Source organism: Erithacus rubecula, assembly GCF_903797595.1.
Source record: "Erithacus rubecula genome assembly, chromosome: 14".
NCBI lineage: Eukaryota > Metazoa > Chordata > Aves > Passeriformes > Muscicapidae > Erithacus > Erithacus rubecula.
Window position 1 is genome coordinate 15,340,710 of NC_136666.1, and position 16,575 is coordinate 15,357,284.

Here is a 16,575-nt window from a genome sequence, read left to right on the forward strand (position 1 = left end):
TTGAGCCTCTGCAGTGAATGGTGTGAGCTCCTGTGGAGTGGGACGCTGGAGAAACATTTTGGTGGGAGAAGGGGGCACTATGCAGAGATGTGCAGGTGGAAGAAAGTGCTGTGTGCATGTGGTTTCTCTAAAAATAAAAATGCCTTTTTAATATTTTCTTGTGGCTGCTATTTAGTAGAGGTCTAGTATGCTAATGGCCTTATAAACTGGTGAGGGAAATGTAATCGGAAGTCTTCTGTCTAGAAATACTTTTTAAATTGTAGTGTTTTGGTGTTTTAAAGAGAATATACTTTTACTTTGACAGATTAAACTGCCACCAATGATGGAAATCATAACGGCTGAACAGCTGATGGAATACTTAGGTTGGTAATTGCAATAAATTGCTTTCATTTGTGTGTTGTACTTCGTAGTGCTTAGTAACATAGACTGTTTTATTTATTTACTGTTCTATTCAGCTTTTTCTTTGATTCAAGAGAACTACTTACAGCATTAAGTTACTCATGCTTTTCCTTAACTGTTTTTAGAAGTTTTCTGCACTGCTTTCCAAAGTGATTGGCCTAGTTGATGCTGTTGGCTTAGTGCAGCAACACATTGACAGATTTAAAATTATTAATGTCTTTTACAGTGTTGTTTTATTATAGTTGACAGAATGCAGTAAGTCAACTCTGTCTTTAATTGTCTATAGTAGCTCTAATGCTTGGAAGTATGACCAATTAAAATAGCAAGAAAAATTATTATAATTCTCACAGTGATTGGGGATCTGATTTGCAGGCACTCATCTGGCATTGTATTCAGTGTTCAGCAAAACTGAAGCTCTTTGTATCTGACAGGGCTGGAACTTTAATATTCCTGATGATCCAGGTGTTAAAAGTGCAGTTGTGATAGTACTTAAGCTGCATGTACCACTTTTTCTTCCCTTGCAGCTTGACAAAATATAAAATGTTTGAACTTAATGGACTAGGTTTGATTTTTCTTTAGTGGGAGAAAAACCCTTACTTTATTTTTTCTTTTTGCTTCTAAAGAACATAGCTTGTTCTTTTCAGAAGCAAATTGCTGACTCTTCTGGTTGAAGAAAAAACGTACCTGCATAATTTTCCAAAAAAAAAAAAAAAGAAAGAAATCTTGTTCCTTGTGTCTAAACATTTCTTATAATTGCACTGATGACACAATACTGTCTGAAGTCACTACATAATTTCAGTTGTCTAGATGTGTATTCTTTCTTGAAGGCATATTTTAGCTTCTGGAATTGTCTTACTAAGTTGAATAATAAAATTGTGTTCAAATTATTTAGGTTCCTACTCACTCAACAGGATTAGCAGTTACAGTTCTTCTACAGCTAAAAAAAAAAAGCTGAAACCAACAAAACAGCCTTCTACCACTTTCAAGTTAAAAGAGTATAAATTAGGAAACCTATATTTTTCTGATTTTAGTAATGGAGCAAGGGAATAAGTACAAAAACATTGAAATAAAATCTGGAAAGTGGATACTAGTCTCTAAAGATGTTATAAATCTTGAACCTCAGTGCTTGATTAGTTATTAACTAATCTATTATCTTTGTGTTGTAGTCAAAGTTGGAATACAAGTGTTGTGGTTTAAGCCTAGGCAGCACCTTGCTCACTCCCCTACCAGTGAGTTCAGGTAGAGAATGGGGAGTGTAAAAGCCAGAAAACCTGTGGGTTGAGTTCAAAACTCAATATAGGGAAAGCAGAGCAAAACAGGGAATGAATTTGCTGCTTTTCAGGGGCAGGCAGGTGCTCAGGCCTCCCAAGGAGGGCAGGACCCTGTCATGTGCAGTGGTGACTTGGGAAGAAAAGTGGCATTGCTCCAAATGTCCCCCTCTTCCTCCTCCTTCCTCCCACTTTATATCCTGGGCCTGTGTCAGGTTTTCTGGAACATCCCTGTGCTCAGTGGTGTCACCTGTCCAGGCTGTGTCTCCTCACAGCCTCCTGTGCACCCTCAGCCCTCGCCAGCTTGGCCCTGTGAAAAGCAGGAAGGGCTTGGCTCTGTGTGACCCTGCTGAGCAATAACAAAAACATCTCTGTGTTATCAGCCTGTGTTCAGCACAAAGCCAGGGCACGGCCCCACAGCAGCCACTGCAAAGAAAGTTAACTGCACTCAAAACCAGCATAACAAGTTTTATAGAATTACTGGTGTATAAAACATGGCAAACATTCACAGTCTCAGTGAGGATAAGCAGTTGCCTTTTTAAATTGTGTACAGAATTACATGCCTTAATGTGAACAGTTTGACCTTTTTATATTTTTAAGCTGAGACACAGTGGGAGGTCATTTTTTGAATAATGAAGAGATTGGTATGATCCCCAAGAGATTATGAAATGCTGCTTTAGCAACAGTGTTGGCCATTTGAATTTTATTAATATGATCTTACTAAGTTTGTTATATTTATATTTTGCTCCATAATTATAATTCAGGTTGTAGAGCAATGTGATTTCATTAATTTGATAGAAAATTTCAGTTGTGGTATTTATTTATTATCAGTCAGCTTCAGTCAGAAATATTCATAGAAATGTTGAAGCTTTGATTGTGGAATAAATTTAATTTCAATTTTGCTTTCTTTTAGGAGACTACATTCTTGATGCAAAACCTAAAGAGATATCTGAAATTCAGCGACTTAATTATGAGCAGGTAAGGAGCTGCTCCTAGAACACAGTTGCTTATGTCTGAGGAAACTAAAACTATGTTTCTACATAGAGTTCTTCATCTTATTAAAAACCAGAAGCATACAGACCATTAGTTTGTTTTTTTTTCTGGGCTTGATGTAGAGTAATAATTTTATAGATGTGCTATTAGTGAAGAAAAACTCAGTATCTATTAACACAAGACACTTCGCCCCCATCCTGTTATGAGTGCAATGAAGTAAAATGGGTTTTATTGAGGAACTGTAACACAAAGGTACTAATAAAAGTATATAACAGGGTGGTTGCTTTTTGAAGTCTTCTGTTACATATCCTTACAGTTGCTCTGTTCTATGATGTCTGCCCGAGTTTCTCTGAGGGTGTAAACTGAGTAAGAGAGATCTGTGTTCTTAGTCGTGATGGACAAAAAGAGGTTGATGCCATGTTATGAAAGGTGATATTATTTGCACTGGCCAGTATTTATATGTCATCACAGAAGTCTTTCTAAACTAAAGATGATGCTATTAGTATTTTAAATTATTGATTTAGTATAAATTTTCCAAGCTCTGTCTATAGTCACAGCTGGCTTTTTGATTATTCATGGAAGAGGAATTTGAATTTTTTAATAGGTGTAAGGGTTCAAGGTAGTTTGTTTATTCCTAGGTCATTTTTTTCTTGTTCTCATTCAGTGTTGAAAATCAAATCGAGTAACTTGAGGTTGGTTTGTATCAGATTATAGGAATTACTTTTGTAATAATGAAATTGGCTATTTCTTCCACACCATTCTGTGCTGTAGAAGGTTATAGCTATAATCAACTTACAGGAGGGTGATGAAAACTGTTATGCCTGGTGAAAGTACAACCTCTATAGATTTCTCAAATATATAGGTTTACTACATAAATGTCACATACCTAAAATTTTTAACTGTGTAATTTCAAAGAAACCTTCTGTTCTAGAAATCTTCTCAGTTCCTTTGAAGGTACGGAAATAGCTGAAGCAGAAGTGATAATGTTGAAATTGTAGTGAGAATCTTCTGTGGTTTTCTGGTCCATTTGATGTAATCCTGCTTTGTTTGCAAAGTAAACATTGCAAAATAAATGCAGCTATTGTCTGTAGATGTATGATCTGAATTTGTGGATAGCTAGTGCTTACCATGGACTTCCTATTCACATAGGAGAGTAAGATTATGGCAGAATTTCTTTCAAAACATCTCAGACAGGTTTTTATATTTGATATCTGGTCCCTACTAATGACATGCACTTGTTAAGGTGGTTTGGTTTGCTTTTAAGATGATAAAAGCTGAAGCCAGTCTTGAGAATTACTTAAAAAATCTTGCTAAATTCTAAACCTTGTGACATAGCAAAGTTGTCAATAAGATGAAGCAACATGTAGTAAGGAAGTGGGAGCTGTTCCATTCCTGATCATGGAAACTTGACAGAACAGGGCAGTTAAAGGGCTACAAACATTAAAACATTTATAGCAGCCATGCTCAAGTGCAGATTCTGATTAGAAGACAGAGGCAACTGTCTTTAACCATCAGTAGTTTTAGTCTCTGAATCTTTGCTGTCTCCATCTCCTGTCCAATCTGTATTTCTTTGGTCTTTGTCATGCTGCTTTCCCACTGTTGTAAGCCTGAATTCCTGTTAAGCAACAGAATGTTGCAAAACCCAAAAACCCCCAAACTGCAACAAAAAATGGCCTAAGTTTCCCCAAATCTTTTGCACAGACTTTCTGACCATATTTTTTATGGGCTTTTCTCACTTAGTGGAAATGGGGTTTTTTTTCTGCATGTCAGGAATTGGTTTTTATCTGCTGGTTGAAAGTAACTGTCTCACAAAGCACGTTTTCTTTGGCTCATCTTTCCTTTCTGTGATTGGAACTTCATAACTTGATAATTCTCCTTAGGATTCCATTGGAATCACTACTATAATAAGTGCTACTTTCATGACTTCTTTCTACAATAGAATCTACAGGCCTTTTCAAGGTATGCCCAAAATAAGACAGTATATGTTTTTTATTAAAGAAAAAGAGTGGTGAACAATTAAGATTCTGATTCTAAGTATTGAACCCTGAAATTAGAGTTGGCAAGTGGGTCTGTAGATCTTACTGTTCATTATGTAGTGACAAGTATTTCAGTCTGACTTGTAAGGGAAGGCTTAAAAGGGGACAAGAAACCTCAAGGAAAGTCCCTTGAAGATTCCCTTACAATTCAGTTTTCTTGCAGACATCTGGCTTGTGGCTTTGGGAAATAGACCTAAAGCAATCAGAACTGCCTAAAAGTAGTTTGAGTGTAAAAAAGAAACAGAGGTGATTGGAGGGGGATTCTTATATTTCATATATCTTCTGGCACAATGTGTAACACGAATGTGCATTGAAACATTTGTTTAGGTATTTACCCCCTTGTAATTTTTTTTTTATTCTGAAGTATTGAGTTGATGAGTACTAAATGATGAAGGGTTACAATAGTAACCACTGAGTGAACAAAGCTCTATTGGGTCATCTGTTCTTTCTTTTTTTTTCTTTTTGTCAGAACATGAGTGATGCAATGGCAATTCTGCATAAGTTGCAGACAGGTCTGGATGTCAATGTGAAGTTCACAGGTGTCCGAGTATTTGAATACACACCTGAATGCATAGTGTTTGATCTTCTTGATATCCCCTTGTACCATGGATGGCTTGTGGACCCTCAGGTAACTCATTCTTTTTCAACTATTAAAAAAAAAAAAAAACTTATTCTGAAGGTATTATTTCTGAATTTTAACAAGTCAATAATGAATATGGTAATGAATTTTTTAAATCTAGTCAGAAAAATAGAGGAGTGAATACAGACTGTGTCTTTTTAGTGCAGGACCTTTGCAGAGCCTCGGTCTGTAGTCAAACCACTTTAAAAGCCTTCTATGACTCTGTAAAGGAGAATTGTTTTTCTGAGGGAAGTAGCAAGTTGCCCCAGATACAGTGTCCCAGTCATCATTTTTGCAAGCTTATTAGAGAACACTTGGAAGGAATACAAAGTTACTTTCCTCCTATTTTAAAGTTTGATTTATTAGTCACTGCAGTTGAGAAATGAGGATAGTGGAACTGGTTGGAGAGAACTGCATCTTTAGCAAACACAATTTATTTTAACTGTATTATTTAATAAACAAGAAAATGGTATTGTTTATTTAGGGGGAAACTGGTGAGTTTGGCTGGAATAATAATGCCTAAGAGTTTTTCTTCTCAAGCCTTGGTGAGAGTTGCTGCTCTCTTACCTTGGCCCAGCTGATCCAACTCATGCCATGTTCTCCATCTGCCTTAGCTTTTGATGCTAAGGGTTAACTGAAGGATTTAAAATAGGATCTGAAATAGCAAAATGTGTAACACTCTGGGCTAAAATGTTTTGGCCTAGATTTTTTAAGGGGATAACATCCTCTCTTTATTGAATTCTTATTGTCTTATTAATAATTGCCACTGGCATGCAGTTCTGTTCTGTTCTTTTCAAAGGTAAATTCTCCATGTTGTTCCTTTCTGCTGCAGGTTGCTGACATAGTAAAAGCAGTTGGTAACTGCAGTTACAATCAGCTGGTGGAGAAGATAATTTCTTGTAAACAGTCAGAAAACAGTGAACTGGTTAGTGAAGGTAGGTAATGTTTTTCTGCATTTTATCAAAGTATGTGCCCTGCCAAATCTAAGTTACATATTTTCCATGTGGGTCATGCTGAGTAGAGATACAAGTGGGAAGAGCTGCATTCTGTGTGCTGAGCTGCTTTCCCTGGGCAGGCAGGCAGCACTGTGCTTGTCTTCTCAACTTCTCTGATGCATTCTCTTGATCTATTCAGTACACGTTTTCAAAAGCTGGCAAGAACTTCCCCTATTGTGGCAGCATTCAGATTTCAACTTAGCTATGTATTATCTCCTATAACTAGAATATGTATTATATACTCCATTACAACAGATAAAATATTAGAACTGGATATAGCATTTCTGAATATGGGAAGGTTTGTTTACAATGCTGTGGTTTTAGAACTTTGAAACTTGTTGTCCCCTCTCTGAATATGTTCCCTAAGGCTTGTGGTACTATGGGGATGTAGGGGGGAGACAGGAAAAATACTATTGTTGTTACCAGGTCTTATATTAGCAAGTGTGTAGTAGACACACATAACAGTATGTGTTGCTTTTGCAGGGTTTGTAGCTGAGCAGTTCCTAAATAACACAGCTACACAATTGACATACCATGGACTGTGTGAGTTGACTTCAGCTGTCCAGGAGGGAGAGCTTTGTGTGTTCTTCAGGAACAACCATTTTAGCACCATGACCAAATACAAGGTACATCCAGCATTTTTGTCTTTATTGCTGTGTTTTGTGTTTCAAAGCAAGTAATGGTTTTTCACTGATTTGAAATAGAATTAAATTCCAGGTTTTTATGTTATATGTAAATATGGCTTACAGTGTCTGTAAGGCCTGTAGCAAATGTTACTTAAGAATTAATGATTAGTAGTTTAGTCACTGGATCCATTACTCCTTTAAATCTTCTTGTAGCCTTTTCCTTTATGTTAAGTTTACTCCCTGTGTTAACTCTTTGTGGTTATGTATAGTTATGTACACTTCTTACATGGCTTAAATTTTCTTGCAGTTTGTGGTTGGCATGATAAGGTTAATTTACGTAATTTCTTGTTTCTGAAGATTTAAAAGTTTGCATTACATTTGGGCCAGTAGATGAATATGTCCATGTGCAAAATCCCAAATATTTGGAGAAGTTGAGATGAGCTACAATATTGGTTCCCTTTGTTAGGGAAGATAATTTTTTAAATTACTTTTTTATCTGTATCTGAGGAAACAACATGGCAGCAATTGTGAAAGGAGTATTCCAGGATACAAAATGCAAGTGTCAGCTTGGTTAGTGCTTCTGGAACTCCTTCCTCCATGGAATGGAGCTTGGCAAGTTGACATTCATTTATGGAGCATCTTCATGCTAAAATTACTTTTGCTAGGATGGTAGTGTATGAGTTTTCATCCTTGTATAGAACTCTTAAAATTATGACACTTTCATTTGTCACTACTAGTCTTTTTTTTTTTTTCCCTTTGTTAATCTTAACTGTCAATGCTAATCTTTGGCATTTTGTGTAGCTACTCATAAGCTGAGCTAAAGGTCTGAACAGTCCTGATAAATAATGATTGACTCTACAAGCAGGTAACACACTTGGTTTTCTGACTGGAGTACATCTGAGATATGTTTTAAATCTGTGTATATGATGCCACTCTGTTAAAGCAGTAGGGCAAGCAAAAGGATCTTTCTCCTCCCTTCTTCCATTTAAATAACCAAAAAATATGAAATATATTCTGTGTAGTCAAACATTGCACTTCCTGATGCAGCTCATTTAAACCACAATTTTGAGTATAGTTTTCCCCCCTCTCTGCTTTTCTAAATGTAGTTCTTGGATTAGCTGGTGGTAGCTCATGAAACAAGCCTGTACACTGTTTTATGTTTTCATTGTGGAGTGGAGAGGGAAGAATAAACCCCAACCACAACATAACTTGGTTTTATAAAAGAAAACAGTAAAAGTACAGCCGTACTTCCTGGGTACAAATGGTATCTAGAAAGGCAGGATACCTCTTCTACTTTGTCTGAAGGCTATTCTAGATAAAATACATAATAATGTATTATGGAAATAATGCATTTTTGTGCTATTATTAAAGCCTTTAAAATCTGAAATATTATTTGTATTAAATACAGTCAATGCAAATCACTTTGTCTTGTGGATTATAAATACAGATTAGTTTTATTATGCATAGGGTCTTTGTAGTCTTCCACAGCCCAGTATTTAGATTAAAGGCCAGAACCTGGTGGGTGTTTGTCTGTACTTTATTATAGCTTCATACTTGTAAACATGTAATTCTCAGTTGAGATCCTGTTTCCTTATAGAAATAAAATGCAACACTTCAATGAGTTAAATATCCTTTGCCAATATTAATAATACAGAACAGGTTAAGGCAGTGATTAAAAATGTGTCTGAGTTTTTCCTGTAAGAGCTATATACAAGTCCTAAGAAATACAAAGTTAAAATATTTGAAGAAGAGTATTGTTTGTATATTTAAGGTTTGCTGCTGCTCAGTCACAGTGATTTTCATCTTGTGCTTTTTGCAAATTCTTAGAATTCTGAAATGCTAAGTTTTGAAATAGAGACTGTTATTCTTGTGTTTCACAGTCATTATGGGGAATGACTTTGTACTTTATGTTTAATTTCCATGGTATTTACGTGTTTTAGTTCCTGAGGTTATTGCCTGTAGACAGTGTTCATTTTGATTTGGATTTCTGTTGATTGGTACATGACGGAATTTGAGATACCAAGAAACTTTTTTTTTTTAATTATTATGATAAAAAATAATGATTTTATTGATAATTATTTTATCAAGAAGATAATTTTTAAAAGGATACTTAAAGGCCAGCAGTAACTCTCTTGCCTGCTTCTAACCTACCCAGCTGTTTGCAGTAGCTGCATGCCTAGGGGGTCTTTTGTATCAGGTCTGAAATAGACTTGACTTGGGCTTTTAGCCCAGAGCAGCTATCCAGAAAATTTTGGACCTCCATGTGAGTGCCAAACGCATTGTTGCTACAGAGTTCAGGTTTTTTTTCAACTGCTTCACTCTTTCCATCTCCTGGGTTTAATGCTTGCTCTGCAGATGGAGTTTCCTCACAGTTTGAGCAGTAGTCAGCAGTAGCTGGACTATGGAGAAAATTCCATCCACTGGAAAAATCGAGAAATAACATATGCCAAGGAAAATGGAGGTATAGAACTTCTAGGGCAAGAATGATGCAATTATTTTTTCTCTTTCTCTAATGCTGCCTTTCTGTCTTTCCCCTCCAAACCAATACATGGAAAGGTATAAATAAAGCAGCTATAAAGTTAATCAAAAGGGAATTACACATGTAATAAGTTATATCCATGTAATAAAATCGGTGTATTTTTAGAAACAGAGCTTGAGGTATGAGCGATTGTTGTTCTAATTAAACTAACATTTAAACTTTTATTTGGCAGCTTTAATTTACAGCTGACACAAGGACTTGTACACTAGGGATATTTTTAAAGTGCAGTGTGTTTGTGTTTTTTTTTTTTTAAGGCTGACATTTTAGTAAAAGGACTTGGATTTCTGTACCTTGTCCATTTGCCCAAGTAATAATTTTTTCTACTTCCTGTAGAAAAATTCCTTTAATGACATACTAATAGTCTTGGCTCATGTGATTATACAGTAATAATTTTCAGCAGTTAAAAATGTGATTTTATTTTTTTGCCTTTGCTTTTCATTATGCAGATAATAAATACATCAAATGATAATTCCCTAGATCAAGGAAAAACAGGACTGTAAAGAGGGGATCAGTTTGGTAAGAAGATCTTAGTTCAGTTGGAACGTTTTACCAGAATTTACTATGTCCTTTACTGAAAAGTATCAAGACACTTACCTGTTTGCATTTTTAAATATGCGTGTTTTCTACTTTATAAATGTTGTGTTTCTGCTTCAGAACTCAACAGATAATTTTATTCCAATAATTGCAATTTTTCCTTGGGCATTTAAGATTGGCACAGTAGAGGCAATGAATATAACTGCTTAAAAACATGTTTATTTTTCATTTTCTTAAGAGGTGCACAGTTCTTATGCTGAGGGTTACTCTGAATTCAATAGTACATACTTTCTTAAAAAACTCTTTTTAATATTAGTATATCTGAATGTTTTAACTGTCAGAGAAAATTAAAACAAGACTCATTCATCAACTTAAAACACCTTCACAAAAATGAAGGGATCTGATCCAGAAGTCCAAGAGAATAATTACATATTAATCAAAACATAAGACTTAAAATGTTGGTCTTTACTGTATGAAGCTATTGGGCAGGTGTTTGGTTTTCTTTTTCAGTTTTCTGAGTTGCTGGAAACTTGGTAATTGGAATTGGAACAAATATTTTAATAACCTTTATCTTAATTATTTATTCTGATTTTGAAATTATCCAAGGAAAGAAGGTCTAGTAACATCCCCTGTAGCCTGTATTTGTGCATTTCAGAGAGGGATTGTTTTATTGTGCAAACCAGAATACTAAGAGATCCCTGTTTGGGAGAATAATCTTGCTTTATCCTCAGTTTATTTCAAGGTTTTTTATATGTGAAACTATAAAATCTGGGCATTGGTCTAAATATTGATTTTTATGATAAATAATTAGTCATAACTTTGTTAAAGTAAACTGTGTCTACAATAGTTAAACACTTGGGACTTTCTTTCATTGTTTTAGTCTCTATTGACTGTAGTTAGTAGCAGATATTTTTGCTGTTTATTATGTTTTGGCATTTTGAGGGACAGTGTTAACCCATGAGACTGGGTATTTGTTTAAAACCCTACATTTAAAAACAAACCTAAAAGATAAGCTGCTAATACTCTAACAATGTCCAGTTAAGCTTTTTCTGGGGGTAGAAACATTCTGTGAATCGTTGATGCTGTTCTCAGTGAGGGGCATTTTAAAGCCATTTTTGTGTTCATTTGTTCCATGAGCTGCCCGAGCTCGGTGTGCGCGGGGACCCGCAGCGGCTGCACAGGCCGGGACTGTGTGTGTCCCTGTCCCTCTGTCCCCCCGGGGCTGTGTGTGTCCCTCTGTCCCTCGGGGCTGTGTGTGTGTGTCCCTCTGTCCCCCGGGACTGTGTGTGTCCCTCTGTCCCCCGGGACTGTGTGTGTGTCCCTCTGTCCCTCGGGGCTGTGTGTGTGTCCCTCTGTCCCCCGGGGCTGTGTGTGTGTCCCCCTGTCCTTCTGTCCCTCTGTCCTCCGGGGCTGTGTGTGTGTCCCCCTGTCCTTCTGTCCCTCTGTCCTCCGGGGCTGTGTGTGTGTCCCCCTGTCCTTCTGTCCCTCTGTCCTCCGGGGCTGTGTGTGTGTCCCCCTGTCCTTCTGTTCCTCTGTCCCCCGGGGCCGTGTGTGTGTCCCCCTGTCCCTGTGTCCCTCTGTCCCCCGGGGCTGTGTGTGTGTCCCTCTGTCCCCCGGGGCTGTGTGTGTGTGTCCCTCTGTCCCCCGGGGCAGTGTGTGTGTGTCCCTCTGTCCCTCTCTCCCCCCGGGGCCGTGTGTGTGTCCCCCTGTCCCTGTGTCCCTCTGTCCCCCGGGGCTGTGTCCCTGTCCCTCCAGCCAGCCCGGGATGTGCGAGTCCCTGCCCAGGGATGTGCTCGGCTCCGAGGCCCCGCGGAGGTCAGAGGATAAAAGATAAAAGATCAAAAGCTTTTCTCGGACCACGGGCTCTCCTTGCTGGAGTCTGGGTGTGCCGCTCAATGTGGCTGTGCCTTTAGCAGTGGGAAAAGAGAACGTGCCTGGCATTAAAACTGTGTCTACAAAGCCAGTCTGTAGACAGGGCTTCTATTTTCTTGTTGCAAGTGGAAGGAACCAAACCCATGATGAGAGTTTACATTACAGTTCATAGCAAAAGAGCCAACTCCTCTGACTTTATATATTAAATTATTGCCAAAGGCTCGTTGAATATTAGCAATATTGTGAGGGCCCTGGTTGGATTTATTTGTGGAATTCAATTTAATCATACTAATGATGTAGAGATCACAGAAATTGGTTAAAAATAAGGGAAAAATTACTTTGGATTTCTGATTTGTGGTTTCCCATTTTTCTTTCATTCCAATAATGTGAGCAGCAGCTCTGTCTCTTATCAGGTACTAGGGAGCCTGTGTTTGTTGGTTTGCTAAGCTTTGGTCAAGTGAAGCAGGATGTTTTAAGGTATGCAGTTGGTATTGGAATTGCAGTGTTGGTGTTCAAGTGATGTGGTATGTAATGCAGTTTATTGCATTTCATTAGGGAGCTGTGTTACATTTTTTATTATTTACTCTAATGTGACATTTTTATAATCACTGTTTAATTGAGAAATTCTTACAAAGTAAGAATATAAACTGTATTTAAGATTTGAAATGGGTCTCTGTTTCAAATAAGTGTTAGCTTTAATCCATCCTTAGATACTAGATTCTAATTCCATGAAGGCAATGATATACCTTAGTATTTGTGTGTGGAAAAATGAAGCTTATAATAATTTGGAGATAGGAAAACTAGTATTTTCACAATTTCAGTATTAATAAGCTGCACAGTTTATGGGATGTAATTTAAAATGTATAGCATAATAGAGGACAACCTGAGACTCACACACCACCCCCTTTTTTAGGTTTGGTTGAGTCAATTTACTGTGCAAAATAAAACCTAAAAGTTCAAATACTTTTTATCTTTAAAATTCTGGGATTTTTTTTTAACATATTTTTTAAGACTTCTATTATACAAAAAGTTGTGAAATAGGCATTCTGTGCAAAGTGAAAACATTACGAAATTACTTCCTTCTATTTTCTTGAGGTAATTTTAAGTGTCAGGAGTATAATTCAGTTCTTAGGCAGGTTTCCAAGGGACAGATGATTTCTTAGATCATGTTATGTGATCAGACTTGTTGCTGACACTTGTATTTATATTTGTAAAGCCCCCTTGTGCTGCTTAACTCCATTCCAAAGCTTGAACATACAGTAGTGTTAGCTGTTTGGTTTTGGTTGGGGTTTTTTATCCACTCTATTTGGCCTTGTGTATAAGTGCATGTTACAGTATTAGGTAATATGGCAGTAATTGCTGCATATGAGTCTTTAAATAATATTTTTGTTACATCAAGTGACCTCCCAGCCTCAGGAGGGGTGGCTGTAAACAGAGTGGGATTGACGAGATACGATTGGAATTTCAACACCTCCCTCAGAGTTATTTAATGACTTAGGAGAAGTCAGGGAGCTCGTTCTGTATATGGACAGTTTCCATTTCCTGTTTAGCCTCAAAGATCATTAGAAATGACCTGCCTCTTGCTTTGGTACAACTTCAGCACAGCAATCTTTGAGAGCCCTTTGTGTGCTGCTGGAATACAAATACCAGATTTTTTGTGGATGTCACAATTAACTGCCTTGATTTTTACAGCTAAACCACTTTACAAGTTTTGTGTTGAGTGTCTTGATCTGTTACATTCAGCAATACTAATGGAAGCTTTAGTCTTAATATGTTGTATTGTCAGTAACAGCATTCTAGTAGTGTAATCCTAAAAACATGATAAAAAAGGTAGAATGAAATACATTGACTTCTTTAAATGGAAATTTAATTATTTTGTGCTGCTTTTGCTGTCCCTCAGATGTGCAGCACCATCTCCTTTTACATGGGACCTGCTTCAGTTATTTGATTTCAGCTCCTCTCCCACTCCTTCAGCCTAAGCTTACATTTCATCCTTCCAGTGCCTTGGTATCTGCACTTGTTAGCATTGTCTTCTTCACTCCAGACCAGCCCATTTTATAATTTCAGACTTTGAAATCAATAAATTTGGCTTTATGGAACTGTAAATAAAATGCCAACAAAAGCAGTTACTGGTGACAAGTGATAGTACGAATCTTAAATTTAGAGCTTTCAATTGACACAGACCTCAAATTCTGTCAAAACTCATTATGAAACATGAAGTCTGAGATGTGGCCATTTTGAGGTAATGCCTCTTGGATTGTTTGGAAAGATCACCTTTGTCTCCATATCTTACCTTTGGAATTTAATGTGATTACATCTAGGATTTAAAGTCCTTGCTGCCAGTTTTAAAGTCTACTTCTTAGGTGTGTTTTTAAAGAGCTGTCAAGGAGTAGAGCTTGATATATATCAATATATTCAATTTTTTATATAATAATGTTTTATATTAATTTATAGTCAATATGAACTTCCACTAAGAAAGAAGAGTTACAAGATGGAATACAGAAATTGTGTGGCTGTTAATTTATCAGTGAATACTAGTATCTGGTGGTGTAATGCTGTGTGCTGATTTATTCAATTATTAAACGTGCTAAAACCTTCAAATTAATGTTTTATTGGAATGCAACACTTGTATCATTTCTGCTTAGATTATAAAAAGTTGTTACTTTTTGGTTTTTTTTTAGTTTTACAAGTTTTCCTTGTTCTTTTGTATAGGGTCAGCTTTACCTGCTGGTGACAGACCAGGGCTTTCTTACAGAAGAGAAGGTTGTGTGGGAAAGCTTGCACAATGTGGATGGTGATGGGAATTTCTGTGACTCTGAATTCCACCTGCGGCCTCCATCAGACCCTGAAACTGTCTACAGAGGGCAGCAGGATCAAATAGATCAGGTACTGTGTTTCTACCTTTCAATTGTAAGTTACTACTGAGTTTCAGTCATGGTGGGAGTTTGTTACTCTTATTGAGACACAGAGTTTGCAGAAATCATCTTTGAGGTGGGGCTGAGTTGTACCAGTTAATGCACAAGTGCAGAGCAAGACAAAGTTCCTTGGAAATCTTACATTCTGAAAAAGTTTATAGTGATCACCACTAATGTTTTTAAAATACTATTAATTTACAAATAGGGGAAAATCAGTAAGATGCTTCTTAAATTGAAGGGCTTGCATCTCCCTCTCAGAATAAAAAATCGAACAGATAATTTACTGCAGTCTAGGTAATAAATTTAAGCCTGAAAGCAAAATTTTTAAATTAGTTTTTGTGTTTTCTGTGCTGCTGCTTAGGCATTGTGAAAGCAGATGTGTAAAGTAGCTTTTCTCAGCCTTCCTGCAGTTGACAGGTTCTGAAACAAATTCTTACTCTCCACATGGAGTCTGGGAGAAAAGTGATAGTTGTGTGTAGCTGCACATGCTGAAATACTCACTTGATATGACTTGACTCTTTTCTCTGTAAAAGAGCATTAATTACCAAGTTTACTGTTTTAGGATTATCTGATGGCATTGTCTCTACAACAAGAGCAGCAGAATCAAGAGATTAACTGGGAACAGATCCCAGAAGGAATCAGTGATCTAGAACTAGCAAAGAAACTCCAGGAAGAGGAGGACAGGAGAGCGTCTCAGTTCTATCAGGAACAAGAACAAGCAGCTGCTCAGGTCCAGGTAAGAAAACAGTACTACAGAATATGATCATCAATTTTAGAAAGTATTAATAATTGCATAGAAATAGCTATGCTTGTATATATTTCAGCTTGAGGTGAATATAGGAATCTTCAGGACAATGCTACAGTTGTTGGAGTATGCATGCAGATATGGCAATTTTGCAAACATTTAGGTACTTTATAGCAGGCTTAACCTTCTAAACTAAGGTTTCATTTATACTTTGCCTGAAATGATGTTAATATTAATTAATATGTCAGGTTCCAAAGATGGTATTAGCTAATATATTGCATAATAGTTGAAGCTTTGTCTTTATTTTGTCTTGCAGAAGTTAGTTGCTCTACATTTTCATGTGATTCAGACTGTGATCGCATGTGAACCTATTCTGTTGTTCCAAATTAGGCAATTTACAGTTTCTCCCAGTATACCTTTTCATCCCATACCCATAAGCAGCTGATTGCAAAATCTTCTGAAAATGTGATTCAGTTAAAATGCAATTTAACTGAATCTTCTGTGCAGAGACAATATTTAAGTTAGTGTTTTGGATTTAGAGGGTTCTTAACCACTGAGAACTTTAAGAACTGCTTTTATTTACAAATATGTAAGGAAAAAAACATCTTTGCCTGCATCTTTGGCCTGAAGTAATTCAGAATCATTAATTGATAAGTTTAAGCATGAAACAAGAACTTTGACAGGTGAAGTTGTGTTATTTGCACTGTTTGTTGCTCTAATGGAACCAGCAGTACCTGTCTAAGACACAGACTCATTACTGCTGGCTGCCAAAGGTAGAACTGAAGAACCTGCTGAACAGGATTAAGAGTGTGGTCATTTACAGCTGTGAATGGAGGGAATAGATGATGAATTAACAAACTTATACTCCTTTGGGTACCAACCCTCTTGCCAAGTTATTAAAGAGTTACTGGTCACAAAAAGTTGCTACCTTACCATTATCTCACTGTCCACATCAGCACTTTGACTCTGCAAATTGTGGAATGTGGATTATGTACTTATAAAGAAACTAAGAAAAAATTCTAGTACAATAACAC

General features: G+C 36.9%; 1 protein-coding gene across 1 annotated transcript in view; it reads left to right on the forward strand.

The window, feature by feature from the left end:
• The window catches only part of MINDY2 (MINDY lysine 48 deubiquitinase 2), a 30,315-nt gene that overhangs the window by 7,851 nt on the left and 5,889 nt on the right, over positions 1 to 16,575 (forward strand). The window contains exons 2-8 of the mRNA XM_079318480.1: positions 305 to 362; positions 2,581 to 2,645; positions 5,166 to 5,324; positions 6,148 to 6,250; positions 6,794 to 6,936; positions 14,594 to 14,767; positions 15,359 to 15,532. Coding sequence (XP_079174606.1) covers positions 305 to 362; positions 2,581 to 2,645; positions 5,166 to 5,324; positions 6,148 to 6,250; positions 6,794 to 6,936; positions 14,594 to 14,767; positions 15,359 to 15,532 — 876 coding nt within the window. The remainder of the gene's footprint in view (positions 1 to 304; positions 363 to 2,580; positions 2,646 to 5,165; positions 5,325 to 6,147; positions 6,251 to 6,793; positions 6,937 to 14,593; positions 14,768 to 15,358; positions 15,533 to 16,575) is intronic.